General features: G+C 41.4%; 1 protein-coding gene across 1 annotated transcript; it reads left to right on the plus strand.

The window, feature by feature from the left end:
• Positions 1-223: 223 nt before the first annotated feature.
• Positions 224-21,208, plus strand: extl3 (exostosin-like glycosyltransferase 3). The gene is made up of 6 exons (XM_058056483.2): positions 224-413; positions 13,739-16,244; positions 16,639-16,766; positions 18,489-18,633; positions 18,705-18,833; positions 20,077-21,208. The coding sequence occupies exons 2-6, from the start codon at positions 14,106-14,108 to the stop codon at positions 20,284-20,286; spliced, it is 2,751 nt and encodes a 916-aa protein (XP_057912466.2). The 5' UTR covers positions 224-413; positions 13,739-14,105; the 3' UTR covers positions 20,287-21,208.
• Positions 21,209-23,860: the final 2,652 nt, after the last annotated feature.

Genomic DNA, 23,860 nt, shown 5'->3' on the forward strand with positions numbered 1-23,860 from the left:
TTATCTTTTGAAATTTTCAAATGACTTTTAATCTTTATTTGACATTCATTTTAAACAGCATTGATTAACCATGCTACATTTTCCACGCGATAAAACAGAAGTACTTGCTTAAACAAATGACTTGAATGAAACTACCATTTTTAACCAGCAGATGACGTCTCTTCACCACCTCTTTAATGCCATGATAAACAGCACAGATTTACCCACAATGCACTGCGGCACAGTTGTCGGCGCTGTTTGTGCGGGCCGTCTCAGCGGCAACTATACCGTTTTTAATGATGCTCTGAGTTCTCGCACAGCCTCGTCCGGACTATCGAGTAGTTCAAAATTAACGCAAGAGAGGATTAACGAATTGACAGACCTTCGGAGCGGCTGCGGTTGATTCATTAGGACATCCCGGAGGGTCTCAGAGGGTGAGTAGCCACTGAAGCTAACATTGGAGGGCCAGTCAAAGAGGGAGAAAATGTTGGGACCACTGCTGGCTAACAGGCGAGCTAAGAGACGTCATGTTTTGCCGAGGTGCACACCTTTCTAACACCTTTATTTTCATTTCCCCTATTCTAACTATGTACAGGTAAATAACGGCGTTTTTTGGAGGCTTAACAATGTAGCGTTGGACGTTTTATCCAGATGTTACAAGTAGACACTACACACACGTCAACCAACTTGGTGTGGTATCAATGTTGACATTTTGTTTTAGATATAAATTTACTCCATAAAGTCTCAACAAATTCCATTAAAAAGCATACAGGTATGTGCTGCCAAAGCCCAGTAGCGAGAAACAACACTTTTTTTACAGGATAACAATAGCATTATAGCAATCATATCTGAAAATTTACGTCTAAAGTGTAATTTTCAGGATGCAATACAGGAGAATTTCTGCAATATGTTGTCCCAAAAAACTTGTTTCCAAACATATTTTCCCATAGGAAGTATTGGAAATAGAAATAATCTGTTCCAGGGTCAAAATGCCTCCTTGTTAAACCCCTTTTAAACAATACCTACCAGTGTTTGCCACAGGACTGCAATCGATATGTGGCAGTGCTTTTTTTTTATTTTTAAATAAAGCATTACAGGCGGCACGGTCTTAGCACACAGACCTCACAGCTAGGAGACCAGGGTTCAATTCCACCCTCGGCCCTCTCTGTGTGGAGTTTGCATGTTCTCCCCGTGAATGCGTGGTTTTTCTCCGGGTACTCCGGTTTCCTCCCACATTCCAAAAACATGCTAGGTTAATTGGTGACTCCAAATTGTCCATCGGTATGAATGTGAGTGTGAATGGTTGTTTGTCTATATGTGCCCTGTGATTGGCTGGCGACCAGTCCAGGGATAGGCTCCAGTACCCCCCGCGACCCTCGTGAGGAAGAAGCGGTAGAAAATAAACGAACGAACAATAAAGCATTACAAACATAAAAAACAAAAGTGTCTATAATTTATATTATTAATCCAGCACATAAACAAATCCTGCAGTCCGACGGGAAACACTGAAATTACAAATATTAAAAAAAATTAAAAATTAAAATTACAAATCAGAAATTCCAAGTGTTAAAATGATTAGATGCTCGCTTGTGTGATTTGTGTGTGGTAAGTCTGAAGCAATAATAACCGAGGTCATACGTATTGAATTTAGACATCTCCTGGCAACACCACAACGATTAAAGGCCACAATTTCTATAATAGAGTGTGGTTGTAAAACTGTAACACGACACGATGTGTAACTCGGCATGTCTCCGGAGATTAAACCCCTCGCGTTGACGGGCCCATTATGACTGAGGCTGTATCGATTTGGATGCGACCTTGAGAAGGGAAATGAATCCAGCTGAGGAGAAGGAGAGAGAAAAAAAATGTGAAAAGGTTGCAGCACAATAACCTGCCCTGTGCACGATTCTCTGCAGGATGGTAACGGTTACGTAAAAACCACAGAATCCATCGTTTACATCAGCGACTTCAGCCATCTGGCACCCTCCTCAGACATTGGCTAGATGTGTTCTCCTCATGAGAACACTCCGTGCTGCCTACATTGCACAAGAAGCAGGGAAAGACACCCATTGGCTGGTTAACTGAAATATATGACGGCATATTGCATAGACATTGTTGTATACTTTGAATGAGAGAGGTTGTTTTCTGGTCATGGCGGTCCATTTTGGTGTCATGTTTTCCTTTCATGTCTCATAATTTAGTAAGACTTTTTGTGAATTAATTGTGGATACTAATTGTAAATATTTATCTCAGAATTATGACTTCCCTGTCTTATAATTTTAACTTTTTATCTCAGAAATTTGACATTTTCATCATGATTATGACTTTGCTATCTCATACTGGTGACTTTTATCATAATTGTTTATTTTTATCTCTTAATTCTAACTCTCCTATCTCATAGGTGTTACTTTTAATGTCATAATTGTGACTTTTTATGTCCTAATTTTTCCTTTTCTTCCTGTCACTCACACACTGTGTGTGTTGTGACTTGGACATCAGGCCGTGTTTAGCTAAGTTGGCAAACAAATGAAGAGGGGTTGTGATCCTCATTTAAAGACAATGGTTGTTGGAGATGTGACATTTTCCAAGGCATACTGAATATCGTTTTCTATGGCTATTAGGGATGTCTGATAATTATTGGACTGATATCAGTATCAAAATGTAAATCGGTTTTCAGCTCCCCCAAAAAAAGCCAATATCGCACATCCCTAAAGACTCTCATCTTTTATCAGAAATTCTTTAGTAATCAACAGTAGAACATGGGTAAGTTTCAGGCAAATATCAGTTCCCGACTAAAAACAAAAACCAAAAAAACCCCACAATATATACAAGCATAACTTTCACTTTAACAGAAATATTGTGCAGGATTCTAAAAAATGTACAACTATTAAATGAGTTAATTAACTTCACACACGTACTGTACATGTACATCGATTAATTATGAGTCATCCTTTCTGTGTGCCATGTTTGTGCACGAAAATGCAACCATTTGTAGGCAAACCACTTCCATACAATATACTGTCTGTAATGTTGACTTTTTGCTAATTGATGTCTGTGTGAATGTTTTCATGCTATGCAAAAATTACTTAAACAGTCGGGGGCGTCCATTTACTATTGACTCCACGTGGCCGCTCATGCTGTGAAAAACCGATATCGATTATTCTCAAAGTCACAATTTGTCTTTGACATTGTCTCTGCTCCTAAATTGATCAACTCCGGTCACAGCACTGCACAATGGCACGTTGGCAACATGAGCGCTAATGCGGTAGTTATCTACCATTGTAGTCAGCTTCATGGCTCCGACAGTACAATAACAGATGAGTCGAACAAGAGATTTTGACCCAATTGAATTGATTCGCTTATGTTGCGGAGCGCTAACTGAAAGTCCATGTCTTTTTCCAATAAATTTCCAATAAATGGGACACATTTTGGGTTAAAACTAGCAACCCCAAAGTGGATAAAAACTCGGGCTAGCCAACTGCACAAGTTGCATACGTTAATTTCGGCCCACAAGATGATACCCCAAGAATGCGGAGAGCAGAGCTGCCACAAATAAGAAGGGATCTGTTTTTTTTTTTAAATGATGCGAGGCTTTGATGAATCACCAAACGGAGCTACCGCCCGCTCGCTTGCACTTTTCCTGACAAATCTCTTGAGTTGTAGCGAAACTCTCTTCCTGTTTCGGTGAACATCTGTTTCCAGACACGAGAGTGGTTGTTAGGCTTTTCTCTGTGCAGCTTGTAGCAGTAGCGGATTAGTTTTTGCTTTTTGATGATCATTTTCTAAGACCCGACATTTGCTGCTGACTCAAGTGCGTGAGTGGAAATGAAGGCGAAGTCGGAGATGACCCAGCTTGGTTTGACTTTTGGCAGTGTGAGTAAAACTTTTTCCCTGCACGGTACCATGCCTGCTAGCAAAGGAGTGGGATTTGTCTGTCCTGCCAATGTCATATGTTATGTTTTTTTTTTTTTTTGTCCTTTGACCCCATAAGCCGAATGGACTTGAAATACTGACAAGCACATGCGGATGTTAGGAAGATTGACGTCAACATTTTTTTTTTTTTGCAGGGGCACGGGCAAGACTTAGCAAGTCATTGAACATTTGTTTAGTGAGCCTTCAACTTTCAGGATGCAGTACAACTTTGGTTTTTGTACGCCCCAATTTTTATATGATTTGTTTTTTTTAAGTATGAGATAAAAAGTGAAAGTATGAGATAAGTTGAAATTACGAGATGCTAACTGCACATGTGCCGCCTTCTTCACAGGCGTCTTCACCACATCGGCACACATGCAGTTTGTAAAAATTATGAGAAGTCAAAATTATGACATAAAAAGTTACAAATATGAGATAGAGATGTCAGAATTATTTCATTTTTTTCCTTTCATGTTTTATCATAATTTAGTAAGACTTTTTGTGACTTAATTGTGAATATTAATTGTGAATATTTATTTCAGAATTATGACTTCCCTGTCTTTATAATTTAGACTTTCAGAATTTTTACATTTTCTCATGATTATGACTTTCCTATCTCATACAGGTGACTTTTATCATATTTTTCTTATTTTTATCTCTTAATTCTAACTTTCCTATCTCATAGGTGTTACTTTTAATGTCATAATTGTGACTTTTTATGTCCTAATTTTCCCCCCTCATAATTCAGACTTTTCTATTTCATGTACTTTTTATCTCATAAGTTAGTATTCGTATCTCAGAATTGTGAATTTTTATCTCAGAATTATGACTTCCCTATCTAATAATTGTGACTTTTCATCTCAAAATTTGGACACTTTCTCATAATTATGACTCACATTGTTTGTTCTCATTGTCAATTATCTCATTGTTTACTTTTCATCTCGTAAGTTACAATTTTTATCTCAGAATTGTGACTTCCCTATCACATAATTGTGACATTTTAATCTCATAATTTTGAATTCTATCTCATAATTTTAACGTCCCTATCTGGTAATTGTATTTTTTGTAATCTCATAATTTTGACTTTTTTTCCCTCATAATTCTGACTTTCCTATTTCAGAATTTTTAATTTATCTTATAGGTTTTAATTTTTATCTAATAGTTGTGACTTCTTCTAATTTTGACTTTTTATGTCATAATTTAGACATTTTACCTCATAATGTTGATGTCTTAGCTCATAATTTTGATGTTTTATCTAACAATTTTGACTTTGTATCTCATAATTTTGACTCTCCTATCTCATAAATGTGACTTTTGATGAATTGGATTGACATGATTTCCCATAGGGAAAAATCGTTTTTCGTACATTTTGGTTTTCGTCAAACCCTTTGGAAGGAAAACCGTGATACCAGTAACGGGACGTCCTAATGTTTTCATAGGACTGTATGAAATATCCACGTTGGATCCCGCCATAACTCTCCCATGTCAAAGACTAATCACCCGGGCTACCCTCACACAATCCACCAGTGTCATGGAAGACGGGACTTCCGGGGGTTGTGGCAGCTGTTGCTGGCCTGAGTCAATCTGTTACGGTTCGGTCTGTGTTGCGAACAGAGACCCCCCTCCAGAGGATGAAGCAAGAATGGCCGCTGCCAGGCCAAGATAACGGGATTTATTTTTGACACCAACCCTCGTCTGGGCTCTTCCGCTGAAATATTTACAGGCAAAATCCAAGCATGGCCAACTAATGTTAGAAGGATTTTAGGAGTGCACATGAAAGGTCCAACACCCGGATTAGCGCCTTCCTCATGCAATGATTAGTCATCTGTTTTAATATTCACCACTTAAAGCCAGGACAGTGTTGCGGTACTGTTGTGCAGCGTTCATACAGAATCTCGGTCCGTCTTTGAAGAGGTCTTTCCCATGGAAGACAGTTCCCATGTGAATCGAAATAACTTCAAGCCAGACAAGGCTTCATTTTTTCTACATGATTACCGTGGCTTTCTAACTAGTCCTATTTATGGCTATTGCAGGACTTGGCACAGCATGATGTCCTGGCAAGGAGATGAAACCGCCTCCCCATTGAGAGTCCAAGCAAATATTTGCATACTTCCATGATGATGATGATGATGATGTAGCCCTTTATTCTTGTCACTTATACAGAAGTACAAGCGAAATAGTGCAATCATCCGTCCATACATATACAACATACTATGCAGTGAGACAAGGGGTGACAGGACGGGATGATTGGGCGATGAAAGGGGGGGAAGGAGGGGGACAACACTAGGAGAGGGGAGGGGAAAAAAAACAACAACTCCAAACTAGACTCTTAAATGAAGGAGTACAGAGTACCTCAGCATACAAATTGGCGTACAAGTAAAAACATTGTTCACACACACAGACACAAGACCAGCGCCACAAAGGGAAAATGTCCGATGTCCATGTCTCCGAGTGAATGTATAGTCCTTGTTGTGGTCTTTTTTTGGGGACGTTGTTGGAACATGATGGATGACTGTTCTGTTGGCATGTACGATACCAGCGGCCGTAACTTATAGAGCAGCTGTTAGCAACCAAGCTTTGTGTCTTGCTAGTTAAGTCTGCCAAGGAGGTTATGTTTTTGCTGGCGTTTATCAGTTTATTTGTTTGTATTGACAATAACTTAAAGTTCTGAATGGATTTGGATGAAATTTTCAGGAATGTGGAAGAACTCGGGTGTCAAAGGATTCTTCAACATTGTGAGGTCAGACCATTCATTCATTTTCTACCGCTTTTTCCTCACGAGGGTTCCTCACCAGCTGTCTTCGGGCGAGAGGCGGGGTACACCCTGGACTGGTCGCCAGCCAATCACAGGGCACATATAGACAAACAACCATTCACACTCACATTCATACCTATGGACAATTTGGAGTGGCCATGTTTTTGGAATGTGGGAGGAAACCGGAGTACCCGGAGAAAACCCACGCATGCACGGGGAGAACATGCAAACTCCACACAGAGATGACCGAAGGTGGAATTGAACCCTGGTCTCCTAGCTGTGAGGTCTGCGCGCTAACCACTAGACCGCCATGCTGCCCCTCCATTTTTGTTATTTGTGCGTATAACACTACAAAACAAAATGGTCAGAGTCCTTGAACGGTACAGGACAGTTTCTACAAAATATCAAAGACTGACCCAGATCATGGAATCATTCTGGATACTTATGATCCAGAATATGAAAAAAATAGAGAATTTTTTGAATTTTCATTTCAGGAAGACAACAAATGAAGCTATAAACATGCAATAAACACCATTACATAAAACCCGGACACTGGAATCTGGAATTGTTGTATGGATCCAATTCTCGAAGGAAACTGCCATTACGGAAAATGCGATTTGTGTGAATAACTACTAAACTAATACAGTTATCATTATGAATCCCATTGCTCATACTATGTTTTCTTGGTCAAGGAATGTAAAAATGTAGATCAAATAAATGTTGGACTAATATTTAATGATGTAAATAACAATCTGAGGGGGGGGAACTATGGCGCTTGGTAGAGGTCTGCTTGTTCTACAATATAATTCCAGAAAAGGCTCACAGAAATAAATAGAATTTGTTAGTTCTAGGCCCAATCTGTTTGGTGTTTTGAAATAAAAAAACTGTTGTATAAGTACACAGAAAAGTCACCCCGCAGGACGGCGTGTTGCGTTAATGGATCACCAAGGACTTCTTCAGGGTGAATAACAATCACTCTTTTGGACCATCCCTCATGTTCCGCTGATTTAAATCCCATAGCGAACATTTGGGGATGGATGGCAAGGGAAGTTTATAAAAATGTTCCAGACAGTTGATACCCTTGGCGAAGCCATCTTCACCACTCGGAGCAATGTTCCCAATAAATAGCCTCATGGAAGCAATCACATCATCACATAAGTGATTACCAAGAACAGTGGAGCTAGCCATTACTGAGTCCGACTGAGACTTTTCATCACCTGATAATAAACAACCTATGTATTTTTTTCTGTATCAAATACTAATTGTGCTTTCAAATAATGCACACAGTTCCGGTTTTATTTTTGGCACACCTTGTAAGATCTGACTGGTGTCCTTTCATCTGTGCATAATAAGAGCATAACATACTTAATGAGCAGGGATTAGACTCTGTTTGTTGCTGTCTGGAAGCCTCGGCATCCTCTCTTTCTGGTTCATCTTTGTGTAACTTAATTGTCCAGTCAAAGCATGTGGCAGCTTTTAATTAGATTTTGGCTAATGAAGGGAGGGCGGGGGGTACTTTCCAGTTGCAGGCACCCAATTAAAAGAAGCCACCTTTTTTTAGAAACCTGATCGGTACACTCAGCTAGTGGGTCTAGTGGGTCAGCTGAGGTTTTTGGAAGTTTCAGCTTATTAGGGGAAAAATGTATGCACTGTTATGTGCTGCTTTTTTAACTTTTTTTTTCCACTAATTGGCTGTCACATTGTGACGTTGCTGTCCGACTGTTAGAGCCACAATAGTGTTGGAGTGTTTAGTCCAGGGGTCTCAAACTCAATTTATCTGGGGGCCACTGGAGCTAGGGTCTGGGTGTGGCTGGGCCACATCAGGTTTAAAAAAAACAAAAAAAAACATTTATTAAAAACGAAAAATTAAAAAACTGTCTTCAATGCTTTTGCTTGGTTCCGGTTTTCTCAAATATTTACATTTTTATTTACTACACAATAAGATGAAAAAATAAATAAATCAATCAATATAAAGACAATCAGTCAATCAGTAATAAATAAATAAAATAAGTAAATAAGAAAAACTTAACAAACCACATATAGTTGGTGGGTAGTGAAATAATTTTTTCCCGATTCAATTTAACAGTTTTTTAACCTTTAACATGAACATTAATGAAACCATTTTACCCACTTAGCAAGTTAGCATCGTTACATCTAGGAGCAAAATTGCGTCTTGTGTGTCCGGTGTGCACACAGCTTTAAGCTGTCATTTCTGTGTAGCACTAACATTAAACTTTCATATCAATGTGGGGGCCTCAAACTAGCGTCCCACAGGCCGCATTTGGCCCGTGGACCTTGAGTTTGAGACCCCTGGTTTAGTCCCTATGCATATTTTCTATTGAAACAGGACACATTGTAAATGACTCCCCTTTGTAGTTTTGTCATATTAGATGAGCTCTGGAGTTTGAAGGCCCATCTGTCGGTACAAACTCATTTTCTCCCCCTTTTTCTCATCATATGCGTCTTCCTCGCTGCCCTTGTCCTCCTTGCAAATGCAAAATGGTCGTCGCTGTTGAGTCAGACCGAGTTTCAGTCTACCGAAGGACACCACGGCATCTGCTATGGGAAGCTGCAGCTATAATTTCCAGCCAATATGGATGTTTGTTCAAAAAGTGAATTGCCCAGTCATGGCTCCTTCAACAGCTGCTCCCCTTCGCCGGTGTGCTTTAGCACCGCCTTCAACAGCAGCTGCCTCATATTTTCTCCTGAGCTAGCGGCCTGGCTCCATCTCCTCGATCACACTTAATGATGACAGGAGTAGCCTGCAAGAACAATGAGCTTTAAGGACAGAAACACATGAGGTGTCTTTTTTTTGGAGTCCCAGCAGGCAGTGTGACATTGCGTAGTGCTGGTGTTAACAACCTTGCGGGCCTTTATAATAATTCTTCTGCTTCTGATCAGCGTATATTCTCCAACTAATACGAGATGACCATGAATATAAGGCGACACCTCTTTAAGAATCCTTTTTTTATTTTAAACCTTACTTTCAATATCAATACAACAGCTATCATATCAAATGTTGTTGTTTCCAGGGGGTCCCTGTGTTGTGAAGGCATCTCTACAGGTCACTAGTATATGTGTGAGTGACAGGCCGAAAACCTTTTGGCCCCACCCGCTGGTTTGCATGTTACATTACACCCCCACTCTGTCACGTTTTTGTGTTTGAATATGGTCTATTATCAGTAACATAAATGCATATTCAAGCAAATTTTTTACATTTTCATTGCATAAATTAAGCATTTTTCCCAACATAAAAATGGCTAAATGAACGAAAATAGAAATATAATGCATTCAAAAGACCAGGGGTCTCAAACTCAATTTACCTGGGGGCCACCGGAGCTAGGTTCTGGGTGTAGCCGGGCCGCATCAGGTTAAAAAAAAAAAACGCATTTATTAAAAACTGGAAAAAAAATCAATAAAAACAACTATTTTCAATGCTTTTGCTTCTGCTATACCCTACACTTTTTCAGTACTTTGGTTCTGGTTTTCCACACCAAAATATCTGATAAAACATTCCACTGTTCTCAAATATCTTAATTTTTATTTTTCTATACACAAAATAAGATAAAAAAAAATAAAGAAATTAAGAATAAAGACAAATCAATCAATCAGTAATAAATAAGTAAAATAATAATAAAACGGCAAATAAGAAAAATGTGAGAAACCACATACAGTTGGTAGAGAAATTATTTTTTTCAGATTCAAATGTACAGTATTAACAGTTATTTCACCTTTAACATGAACATTAATGAAACGTAATAATTTGACCCAATCCAACTAGCGGGGCCTAGCTAGAGTTGGATGTTAGCAGAGTGGTTAGCACTGTAGCACTCGTTAAACGACGACAGTAAAGTCGTATTCTACAATATTACATTGAGACAATAGCCACCAGGAAGTACGCTGTCAATGCTCTATGTTTTATTTATTGTGATGATGTCTAATATATTGGGTAATCGGCATGTAAAGGCGACTATAGGGGTGCTATTTCATGTCAACAGGGCTCTAATAATGTTTCATTGTTGCAACCAGCCTTTGCAGTTCTGTTACATATAAAAAATATTCCTCCTCGTTCTTGGGAAGTACTTTTTGATGATTAAAAGAAGAAGTAAAGATCCAGATTCAGTCTCACCCGCCGTTAACGCTTGGAGTCTTGCTTCTCGGAGCCTTATTAAAAATACAAGCTCTGTGATCCTTCCGTCAGACCTCAAATCCTTCTCCTTGCCGCAATTTCTTTCTAACAGTCAAGACAGGAGGAAAAAAAACCTTCACTCTTCAGTCATTTCACCTGCTAGTCCCTCCGCCTCCCTGAGTTGTCTTCAAAATTGGACATTCCTGTTGTTGCGCATCTTTCATGAGGACGAGGTCAGAAAGCTGTGCTGGTATGCGGGAAACAGACCGTTCATTTATACAACTGCTTGTCTCTAAATGTCTGGCATAATAATATAATGACTCATTCTTTACTGGAAAATGGTACGCTTGCAACACTCTTACTTGGCCTGAATTGAAGCTTTGATTGTTTATAGAGTAAGAACTGCAGGATCGGTATTGAGTGCATGTAACTTAACTGCTGTTTATCAAAGTAATTGTAAGAGTATTGTGGTGTTTAAGGTGAAGCAGAGTGCTAATGGCTACCAACAGCAGTCTATTATGTCCTTAACAGCCACACAGTTCAGGGATGAAGTGGGTAATGTGGAATTATTATTGATCCACACAAAGTAAGTACACGGCAATCGATGCTTTTCCCCTTTTCTCAGGCGGATCAGCTTCAAACGAGAAGATATGCAACAGATGGCGTTACAGCCCAAAAGGATTGAGATTTGGCTTCTCCCTCAAGCTTGTTTCGAGTCGAAAGATTAGACCGAGCAGCAGCTGTATTGGCTAACATCTGTCTGCTATTACCCAAGTGACATGGCAGCCATGCTGCAAGTAATCAGACCAGTGTAGCTTTGCCACACAGGCTCATGACTGAGCAGCGGGGTTGCCAGACAGCATTCTAAGGTCACATGTCCTGGGATTTTTTTTTTGGTACCAACAAACAAGTGTTGTTTCCCCCGAGTGCAAAATGTTTGCTTCTCTCATTCGACTTAAGTGTACCGCTGAAGCGACAAGATCATGATTACATAACTACAGGTTGCATAGAAACTGATAAGACTGTTGCCTCACCAGCACGTCTTAGGTTTTTTTTGTGTCTGCAGGTAGCAGGTTGTCCTCTGAGAGGCACATCTTTTGATCAGGTGGAGGTGGAGGAGAATCATTTGCTGAAGGCTCTCCTTAAAGGAAATTTTGCCCATCATTCACAATCCTTATGTAAGACATGAGCACACGTCTTTCTCTTTAAATATTGAAAAACTGCTAGCACGAGGCAGCTAATAATAGCATGTAATGGGATTCTGCCTCGAAAGCCCTCTATTAAAACACCTGTAAAAACTTGCCTTCTAAACATACTGTGACCATGTAGTGTGGGACCTTCATGATAGCACGTAATACTTTTGTACAGTACTTTGGTAATTTTAATTATCACATATTACAGTATTAATTGGCCCTGTACCCTAGAAACCGCCCATGAATGATACGGGAAAAGGCCGAAATGATACTGTGTCAAAGCCCAGGGCAGTGATACTGATAAAATATAGAGTTTAACCATGTCCAGTATCAGCCCCCGTAGCTGTCCACTCAGAGCGTGCTGCTCTGGTATCGTGCCCGTGAAACAACCAATCAGAGAACAGCGCTCCCAGAACTCCCAGGTCATGAAGTGGGCTCCTGGGCTTAACTTTCTAAACTCCGCGCATGTGACAGGAAATGTCACTGTAACTATAAATATTACTCGTGCTTCTCCAGTCACCAAAAAACCCAAACTTGATTAATGGAACTTTAATTGTCAGACATTGATAAGATAAGACTGTTGATAAAATATTATTGTTGAAATATTTTTGCAATTATTGTGTTTACACTGTTTAGATATAATACATGTAATAAACTGAACATTTTCTGGAAACAAAATGGTCTTTTGATTAAATAGTACGTGATAATAAGCTCATGATTAAATAGTATGTGATAATAAGATCCATCACATGGTTTGTCTGGTATCAGGCCCAGTATCATGCCCCCGCGTGCCAGTATCAGCCTTCGACCTTCGGACCTGGCCTGATACCAGACAAACCATGTGATAACCTAATAAGTACCACCATTGTCACTTACAATGTCTGATAACTGAAATGGCTGTATCTTCCCGCACAAGATTTGAGCTCCCTGTTGAGCCGGTAAATTCAAATATCGGCCCGATATATTCGCTCATCCTTAATTATATGCATTGTTAGCTGCCTCATGCTAGCTGTTTTTTCTGTTTAGCATGCACAGCATTGTGGATGATGGACAAATTTCCCTCCAAAAGTGCAGTTTTCCTTTAAAGTGCTGTTTGCTGGAGTACTATTGCCTGCTCAATTGTTCAGTTTTGCTCCGTGCTGCTTTTATCAACGCTGTTGCACTCAATTCCTTGTGATCAGTAATAGAAGTAAACATTTTGCTTCACTTGGAGAAACAGAACCCTGGGTGAAACTGACCGCATTTAGAAACCAAATTCGGACCAGAGAAAGTGAAGGTCTGAAAGCACCGTAATCTTTTATAGAGGTTTTCATTAATGCACTCTAGCGCTTGTTTGGTACTTAATGTGGCAGATATTACCAATAAAACGCCGGCCAGGAGCTTTATAATGTCACTTTTATAGCAAGTGCACAGCAAGAATTTTCCTATGTTTGTTTTAAATGTGCTATCTTAACCGGGCTTTGGGCCAAACAGGCAGGAGTAAAAACAACACACCCACAGAGATGCAGCCCATGAAAACGATGGCAAGATAAGTCCATGGAGGCTGAAATGACCACACAGTGAACAGGTTTTTAAAAACAATGACATTTTATCCGCTTGCTCTGGTGATCCACCTGCAAGGTCGGATTTCATTATCATTCTATTTCCAATTAATTTTTGGTACGTTAGAATGAGTGATCCACATCTACACTGAAACAAGCATGAAATTAAACTAGAAACAACGCAAGCCACCGCTTATCTGTCATTTTCTCCCTTCTCTTTGTCTCTCAGGTTCCCTTTCCCCTGGCCCATCTTCCAGAGGACTCTTCAGAATGGTTAGACTCTGCATAAAAGAGATGGACCACGCTGTTTCGCCAACCTTTGAGCCGCCATACCCACCCCTCATCACCCGTTAAGGCGTTGAGGGGAACCTTGCTGGTTGCGGAACACCTCATAAGAGAAATGGCCTTAGCTTGTTCCGGGTATCAAACTGTAGGGTATATATTAGTTTACAGGTGAAGCTGGATTCTTCGTTATAGTTATTGATGTTATAGTATCCATTCATCTGCCTGACAAGGTCGAATCATGGCTGCTGCAGAACATATGATTTATTCCTTGTTAAGGAACAGAGTAGGAAAGTAAAAAAATACTAAAAATAATGCAGCGCAACAGCGGTGGACTAGGGTCCGGTGGACAGCCATGGGTGTTAAGGCGTGTGCGTCTTACCTGGCTGAGCTTCATGCTCTTCTTCATCTTGGTTTTCTTCCCACTCATTGCCCACTACTACCTCACGACCATCGATGAAGCCGGAAGCCCCGATAAGAGGATCTTCGGGCCCCGGCCGGGTGGCGAATTGTGCGAGGCCAAACACGTGCAAGACCTGTGCCGCATACGCGAGTCCGTGAGTGAAGAGCTGCTGCAGCTGGAGGCCAAGCGGCAGGAGCTGAACGGGGAGATCTCCAGGCTCAACTTACGCATTGAGGCCTGCAAGCGGAGCATTGACAGCGCCAAGCAGGACCTGCTGCAACTGAAGAACGTCATCAGCCAGACGGAGCATTCGTATAAAGAACTGATGGCACAGAATCAGCCGAAGCTTTCTTTGCCCGTCAGGCTACTTCCTGACAAAGAAGACCCAGGACTCCCACCCCCCAAATCTGCCCGCTCTTGCCGCCTGCACACTTGCTTTGACTATGCCCGCTGCCCCCTCACATCTGGATTTCCTGTTTATGTTTATGATGCGGAGTCCTATCCATGGGGGGAGCATATTGACCCACTCGTTAAGCAGGCTTTTGCTGTGTCGGTTAAGAGCAATATTTATGTAACTGATAACCCCACCATCGCCTGTCTGTATTTAGTTCTGGTTGGGGAGCTACAGGAGTCTCCTGCATCCCCACCTCCAAATCCTGCAGATTTAGAAAAACAACTCAAAGCTCTTCCTTACTGGCGCTCAGATGGACACAATCATGTGCTGGTGCATCTTTCAAGAAAGTCCACGACGCAGAATTTCTTGTACAATGTCAGCACGGGGCGGGCATCAGTTGCTCAGTCCACATACCTGGAGCGGCAGTACCGTGAAGGCTTTGACTTGGTGGTGTCCCCGCTGGTGCATGCCCTCTCTGAACCCAACTTCTTGGAAGTGCCTCATCAGGTGCCGGTGAAAAGGAAATATCTATTCACATTCCAAGGGGAGAGGGTGGAGTCACTGAGGAGCAGCTTGCAGGAAACGCACCCTCAGTCGTTTGAGGAAGAGCTGGAAGGAGATCCACCAGCTGACTATGACGATCGCATCATCGGCACCTTAAAAGCAGTCCAGGATAGCCATTTGGATCAGGTGCTTATAGAGTTCACCTGTAAAAGCCCCAAGCCCAGTTTGCCGACCGAGTGGTGTCTCTGCGGAGAGCGAGAAGACAGACTGGAGGTACTAAAGGCATCTACTTTTGCCTTGGTGATTGCACCGGGAGATGGTCAGCTGGTCGCCTCAGCAGGTTGTGGAATGAGGCTTTTTGAGGCTCTAGAGGTAGGGGCCATCCCCGTGGTGCTCGGGGACCACTCCAAACTACCTTACCACCAGTTTATTCGATGGAGCGAAGCCGCCATAATGGTGCCGAAGCCTCGTGTGACAGAGCTCCATTTCCTGCTGCGCAGCCTATCAGACAATGACGTGTTAGCTATGAGGCGACAGGGACGCTTTTTGTGGGAGACCTACTTCTCCACCTCCGAGAACATCCTGAGTACTATCCTGGCTAGCATTCGTACCAGGATCCAGGTTCCTGCTGCACCCATAAATGAAGAGCCCGCGCAAGAGATCCCACACAAGGCAGGGAAGATTGCGGGAACTGATGCCAACCTCGCAGACAATGGCGATCTTGATTTGGGCCCTGTGGAGACAGAGCCACCCTACGCTTCTCCACGCTTTCTCCGCAACTTCACCTACACCGCCGTGGACATCTATCGAACATGGAACAGTGCCCCCGGACCTTTTCATTTGTTTCCCCACACTCCTCTGGACCCCGTTCTGCCCTCTGAAGCCAAATTCCTGGGTTCCGGTACCGGTTTCAGGCCCATTGGCGGGGGCACCGGGGGATCGGGGAAGGAGTTCCAGGCAGCTTTGGGAGGGAACGTTCCCAGAGAGCAGTTCACTGTGGTCATGCTGACGTACGAGCGTGAGGAAGTGCTGATGAACTCCTTGGAGAGGTTGAATGGCCTGCCGTACCTCAACAAGGTGGTGGTGGTGTGGAATTCTCCCAAGCCTCCTTCAGATGACCTGCTGTGGCCTGATATAGGACTACCCATCGTGGTAAGTTGGAGAGTGGAAATGAAAGGCTCCTAGTGCACTACAAATGAACTTAAACGTGAACAATTAGACATTGCCCAGCGCTCCAGTTAGCCGAATATTCACTCATTTATCGTACTTAACACAGAATCCCCAATGCATCTGATTTGTCAGAGTTGATACAAAGTTTATTCCAATACACTGCAGCTGAATTCCTACCTCAAAACAGCTTTACTTGAAGGGATCTGAAGGCCGCCTTTGAATTAGTGTTCAAAAAACCAACCCAGACGTTTGCTATCTCTTCACATGAAAGCTAAAATGTGGCGTTTTGTTTTAAGTTGTGACACCCTCAAGAGCAATAAGAATGTGCTGCAATAAACGGGAAAAAAGTCATTAAAAGACATTTTTCTCCCTGCAGGTTGTCCGCACAGAGAAGAACAGCCTCAACAATCGCTTCCTTCCCTGGGATGTCGTGGAGACAGAGGCCATCCTCTCCATAGATGACGACGCGCATCTGCGCCACGATGAGATTATGTTCGGGTTCAGGTTTGTAATGGTGATATTATGCATGATAATGCTGATAAATGAAGGATCACATTCCACAAAACCAGCCTTTGGATACAACCTGAAGTAATAACATAACCTTCCTACATTTATTGTTCAAAACGGCACTTGAAAAAAACTTGCCCATCATCGACAATATTAAAGTGAGACATGAGCACGTCTCTCTTTTCTATGCATTTTAAAGATATTCAAACAGATAAAAAGCAACAGCTCAGTGCTGCAATAATCCTGTAATGTGATCCACCTATGCAGCCTACAAAGACCACTATAAAACACCTCCAACAAGGTGAAAATATAGGAACGATTACATTCGTAACATGTGATACTTACAGTATTTTGTATATTTTGGCCATTCAGAATAACAATTGTCATTGTATTGCATACAACAAAATTTGAATTAAGCAGTCGAATCAATACACATGCACGGCACGTTGATTTCACATAGCAATGTAAAAAAAAACTGCATCTCGGATATGTAGTATTACCTTATGGTAGGGGTCTGAGGCGTTGGGAGCGCAATGCTGACGCCCTACAGGTGAGTCTGTGGTGAAGCTATTAGCTAATCGGCTAGTAGCTAGCAAGTGTTTAATGGTGTTTTAAGTGTCAATCTGCCAGTAATGAAGTTTGATCGGCGTAACAATGTAGATAATAATAATAATATTATCAACGTCACTGTAGCTTTGCAAAATCATTAGCAGTTTTAAGTTGAAAAATCGTCCACTAGGTGGTCGAAGTGCATTTTATTAGAGCAGGGCCTGCATCTTTCCCATTGTAATGCATGCAAGCAGTAACCAGGAAGTGAAAAGGCATCTCGTTGCTTAGACACTTTGGCTACATATATATGCTTGAAATGTATCTTTTCACAAAAAGCCTCACTGATATCTTCCTGAAACGTACCTATGTTCTGCTGAAAAATGAGAGTCTAATCTTTCTTTTGGTATATACCAAGAACACAATATTCTGTGTGTAAAAATGTCCGGTACCGAAAGGAACAGCCTTTGAAATATGGCTGGGATTGAATGAGTTAATGTGCATGTCACATTATATGTAAATGTAGCATTGTTGATATTTTTTCACATCACTTTATAAGAAGAATAATACGTGCTGAAATGAGTTGCCTTTTTTAAATCTCTTTTAATAGCTTTAAAACTTACAGAAAGACATACGTGTTCTTGTTTCACATATAGGTTGTGAATGATGGGCAAAATTCGGCAAAAAGCGCATTTTTCCTTTTAAAGTCAGAGGTTAAACAACCACATGTGTAAGTACAGGTTCAACTTCTGCTCTCCCAAGATACGTTTTTCCCACAAACTGCAGTACTGCTTGTCCAGGCTTGTGCCGTCTGTCTGTGTGTGCGTATGCTGCGTCAAGAATGACTCCAAAGTGCACCAGAATTACTCCGGAATGTTCCCTCACCACCTCTCTTAGCCTGAGAGAGGAACAATTTGTAGCCATTGACTGCCAAGTGATCTCGCACTGGAGACGTTGAGTATTTGTGTGTGTGTGTGTGTGTGTGTGTCTTCAACACATTGTGGCAGTGATTTGTGACTAGAGTGTGACTATTAGCATCTGTCTGTCGTAATTATGATTTACGAGTACAACAGAATGTCTGAAGAGGATAAAAATGGCGTGGTTCAAACCGCAAACAAGCCATAAGGACTACTTAGACTCCTCTTAGAATCCGATTGTCTTCCTTATCTTCAGAGTGTGGCGAGAGGCCAGAGATCGTATCGTCGGTTTCCCTGGGAGATATCACGCCTGGGACGTCAACCACCAGTCCTGGCTCTACAACTCCAACTACTCCTGTGAGCTCTCCATGGTCCTGACAGGAGCAGCGTTCTTCCACAAGGTTCACACCTCCACTCACGAGACACCCGTCCCGGTTAGCCTCACACGCTTAACGTTGTCCGTTCTTCGCAGTATTACGCCTACCTGTACTCGTACGTGATGCCCCAGGCCATCAGGGACATGGTGGACGAGTACATCAACTGTGAGGACATTGCCATGAACTTCCTGGTCTCGCACATCACCCGCAAACCGCCCATTAAGGTCAGTCTTGTTCTGCTCAGCATCAGTAAAGCTCCCAAAGGCACCGTGTTATATCGCAGTCCTCATAGTATCACCATTACTCAGACTGACACATGTAATATTCCTCAACTGCCTTTTTTTTTTTTAAGGGAAGGGAAGAATATTTGTTTGTGGGGTGTTGAGTGGGAGGGAAGCTACTGGGACCAGAAAATCTTTGGCAGGTGGATTGTATTTGGGGCCTTTCGAGGGAGAGCTTATTCAGTAGAGCAGGGGTCTCAAACTCAATTTACCTGGGGCCACTGGAGCTAGGGTCTGGGCAAGGCTGGATCGCATCAGGTTTTCCAAAAAAAAAAAACGCATTTATTAAAAACAGAAAAATATACAAACTTTTTCAGTGCTTTGGTTCCGATTTTCTACAATAAAAGCTCTGATAAAACATTCCACTGTTCTCAAATATCTTGCTTTTTATTTTTCTGCACAAAATAAGATGAAAAATAAATAAACAAATCAAGAATAAAGAAAATCAATCAATCAGTAATAAATAAATATAATAATAATAATAAAACGGCAAATAATAAAAACTTAAGAAACCACATATAGTTGGTGGGTAGACAAATTATTTTTTTCAGATTAAAATGAACAAAGCATTATTAGAGCCCTGTAGACATGACAAAACACGACTATAGTCACATTTATACTCTTTTTATTTACAACATATTGCGCAACTGCAGGGTCTTGAGACACATGCTAACTCGCAAACTAGAGACCTAGCGACCTAAACGGTAGTCTTCAAGTTATTTCCTTTAAACTTAAATAGCACAAAACTTACCACTTCCACACAGATAGGGAGGATAACTACTAACAGTTATTTAACCTTTAACATGAACATTAATCAAACATAATAATTTTTTCTGGGTACATGATACCATACAGCATCCATATCAAACTTGCGCGGGCCGCACTAACATTAAACTTTTATATCAAGGCGGGGGTCTCAAACGCGCGGCCCGCGGGCCAAATGTGGCCCGCAGGACACTAGTTTGAGACCCCTGCAGTAGAGTCATTCAAGGCCAAGAAAGCAACGCCTGATAGTGTTTCTACATAGCTAGCTAGTGTGATGAGCTGCGAGGGACCCGTGCATGGGGGGCGTCGGCCAGTTGTAGGATGTGGTCGATAACGTTCCATTCCAGTCCTGTGGGTGACGACGACCGCAATAGAAGTAACTATTCACAATCTGAATTTGACAGTTTCCTCTCCACCTTAGGTAACGTCTCGTTGGACCTTCCGCTGCCCTGGCTGCCCCCAGGCCCTGTCGCACGACGACTCCCATTTCCACGAGCGCCACAAGTGCATCAACTTCTTCGTCAAGGTGTACGGCTACATGCCGCTCCTGTACACCCAATTTCGAGTGGACTCGGTGCTGTTTAAAACCCGCCTGCCGCACGATAAGACCAAATGCTTTAAGTTCATCTAGCGGCGAGCCGAGCGGATAGAGCAGCAAGCACCCATTGAGGAGGACAAAGATGGATGAGGCTTTAGAAGTGACCCACTGGAGCTGTTGGCTGGTGGGTCTTCTCCACATCTCCAAAAACGGGTCTCACTGCCAGCCAAAAGAAAAAGCCCTTCAAGTGGATTAACATCCGCTTTTTATGTTCTTGTCATCATGCTTCGTGGTGAACCACTACATTTTTTTTAAACTCCTCTTGCTGAGGAAAGGATGTACAGAATGTACAGAAATAAGATGAAACTCTACCAACAGATGGCGCCATCGTCAGAGGACTCACTGCCAGCCTGGCGTCGGCCCGCACAGTTCCATTGCCGCTCTGCTTTTGGGTCCTTTTCATTTCACACCAACAACTCTACTTCTTGTCTCTGAGACAAGCACTGATTGTCAAAACTTTTTTTTTTGTTTAGTTTTTGATGTTGTTTAATTGTGTGTAAATCTCCCAACAGGGCTGACGTTGTTTTGCCCCGGAGGTGTCTGTTAATCTGTCTCTTAGTCTGACCTACAAGGTAGGACCTTGACTGAGGAGTGTTTAGTTGAATAGGAGTCCGCTTCAGCAAGTCACCATAATGCCTCAGATTTGTCATGGAAAGCAGCCACCCAATTGTTTAGTTGTGTGTGTGTGTGTGTGTGTGTGTGTGTGTGTGTGTGGGTGTGTACAGGCGCTTTACCCGTGGGGACTGCTTTTGGAAGCCACCGTGGCTTGTTTCATGAAGAATAGAATATTAGAGCCACATTGAAAGGAATACTGGTAGATTATGTATGGTAGAAAATAATGTAATATTCCAGACTTTTTTTTTTTTTTATACATCTTATCAGGTCACTGTTGTGTGTAAGTGACGGGAAGAAAAGCTCTAACTCACCTGAGAAGCAGAGCCCAACCGCTATGGAATTTTTTTTTTTTTTGGGGGGGGGGGCACTTCAATTTTTAAAATATCCGATATTAGGGAATAAAACACCAATAACCCAGGGGGACGCAGTGAGCTGGGGGGGGGGGGCGACTTTCAATGTTAGTGCAGAACTGCCAAATTCATTGTATTCCATGGGGGGTTAAAACATTCATGTCTCCTTGCATGGGGCATGACAAACGGATAATAACTGAGAATTTTTACATCAGATTAATCACCATTTTAAAATGAATTAATCATGATTAATCACCACAAACAATTATGGTCTAAAAATCAATTTGTCGAACACTAGTCTCTCTTTAATACTAGCGTAACTTTACTTTCAACCGTGTTATGAGTAATGACGAGTTGCTTTCAAAGACATCACGTAATTTAAGGTAAGGTACTTGTTTTAGTTTATGTTCCAGTATTTTTACATGGAACCAACTGTACATCCGAATCAAGACTTCCAAAGTGATTTTGTGATGTTCGGAGTGTCACTGAATGCATCTGCTGTTCTAAGAGTTGGATGTACATACAGTATACGCTGTTGTGTATACGGTGCCGGGAATGTTCCACTGTGATGCCGTCTGCCGTCGTAACAGAGAGGCATGATTGCTCTTGGTCGGGAAGGAAAAAAAACATATTACTAATTGGTGGATCAAATCGAGAAGTCATGACTCGGCATTTTACAGCATTCTTTTCCATGTGGCTCTAATAACACCTTGGTCATTTCATTGTAAAAGAGTATAAAAAAAAGTAGTCATTTCAAACAATGGATGGTTGTAGTGTCCCGTACAGACGTGGATAGACTTTTCATTTCCGAATATCTAATATTCTAGTATTCGGGTTCCAGCACCCTGGCGTTAGGGTAGTTCGAGTTCGTCCCTGTATGTCCAACCTTCTGTACAGAACTCTCCCACCACAGACGTGTATGTCACTTTACAAGTGTCGCCATATTGGTTCCACTTTATTTCTGTTTGTGGTTGTTTTTGTTTTCTTTAAAAAAAAAAAAAGCTCTGAATGTTTTCTTTGCCAAAAGGTACGACGTTTGCTGAGGAAACGCAGTCTGGTACGCCCGTATTAATTAAGACTACTCTGCGAGCTACTTGATCCATTTCAACTTGTCATGTTTACGATTCCCAAAGGCTTTTATTTCATGGTGATTTAAAAAAAAAAATAGATCCCGTAAGTCGCCGAGAGAGGTTTATTCTGTCAGGATGCTTTTTATGAAACAGACATTCTTAAGTCAATGGCTCCTGTATATTTATTGACTTTTTTATTCTTATTATTGACTGAATGACACATGCAATAAACTGACAGGACGACATAGTTTACTATCTCTGATGTCAAAGAGGTCCCACTCTGACACGGAATGTCAAGGAAAACTAGCTAGTGCCATGTTCCTCTTGAAGAGGGAGGGTGGGGGGGTCTCATGATAGCATTTGTGTCCAAGTGGGGACCATTTACAGGCAGATGTGATACAGTTTTTCACTTTTATTGCTAACCCCTTTTTGCTCCGCAGCCCGTTCTGAGGTGCTCAGCTGGTATTTTGGAAGTTCAATCCTCACATTTTTTTTTTTTTTTTTTGCCTCAAGGGGGTTTGTGGCACAGCTGGTTTTCCGTGGCTCAGAGCGGGGAAATTTTCTGCGGAATGCTGTAGTCGTTCTGCAAGGTGCACAGAGTAGTCAGATGTACGCGATGTCATCCTTCGGCGGGTGAATGGAAATAAAAAAGCAAAACTATGACTTTTTGTTGCAATTCCAACTTGTTACCTTTTTATTATCACTTACATCTAATGAATGTCACTGGAATGAAATAATGGTGTCATGTGAGTGATTCCATGCAGGAGGACTGCAGCCAACAGACATCTTGGACATCAAACCCCATTTGTTCAGAAGACGTGGCTCGACGTGAAGACAACAGCAGGTCAGATTGACAAACATCTTGCTGTACAGTTACATTTTTTTACGATCCATTCACATGGAACGAGTGAGTTAGACCTCCATGGTCTGTTGGTCTGTTTGCATATCTCAGCAGAGAGGACCGTGCTTGTGCGTGAATGGACACGGCTGACTTGTCAGAAGGCTGAATGGTGAAACACAAGCTGCTCTTTTGTTTATAGGAAGACGAAGTAAGTCTGGTAAGTCAGGGGTGTCCAAAGTGCGGCCCGTGGCACATTACAATGTAAAAAAAAAAAAAGGTGCAATTAGGAGAACAAGTCACAATTTCATTACATTAAAGTACTGTGAGGAAAAATTTCATTGTAGTAGTTTAAATGTTAAAGTCGTAATATGAGGGTAATTATTTAGGTCAAGGTTGGGGTAAAAAAAGAAGAAAAAAAATTGAGAAGAAGAAAGTTGAAATACAAAATATAAAAAAAAATGTACAACATTTTTACATTTTACAAGAAAGTCATAATCAAACAAAAAAGTTTTTATGACAATAAACTCATGAGAAAATATAATGTGATTGTAGCGGCAAAAAGTTGACATAAAAAAAAGTTATTTATTTAAAAAATTGGGAGAATAAAGGTGTAATTACTAAAAATAATTAACATTTGAAGAAAACAAATGGAAAAATCTGCAGTAATTTTTTACCAGATTATACTTAATATTAACATTATTAGTTTTGGGAAAAAGTTATAATATTCCCAG

The sequence above is a fragment of the Doryrhamphus excisus genome, linkage group LG19, assembly GCF_037039965.1.
Source record: "Doryrhamphus excisus strain RoL-2023G ecotype Guam linkage group LG19, RoL_Dexc_Guam_v1.1, whole genome shotgun sequence".
Classification (NCBI taxonomy): domain Eukaryota; kingdom Metazoa; phylum Chordata; class Actinopteri; order Syngnathiformes; family Syngnathidae; genus Doryrhamphus; species Doryrhamphus excisus.

Bases quoted from the DNA above. Each gene is read 5' to 3' on its own strand.
- extl3 (XM_058056483.2), top strand. From the start codon at position 14,106: ATGCAGCGCAACAGCGGTGGACTAGGGTCCGGTGGACAGCCATGGGTG. The intron at 16,245-16,638 runs GTAAGTTGGAGA...TTCTCCCTGCAG, and splicing joins ATATAGGACTACCCATCGTG to GTTGTCCGCACAGAGAAGAA. The intron at 16,767-18,488 runs GTTTGTAATGGT...CCTTATCTTCAG, and splicing joins GAGATTATGTTCGGGTTCAG to AGTGTGGCGAGAGGCCAGAG.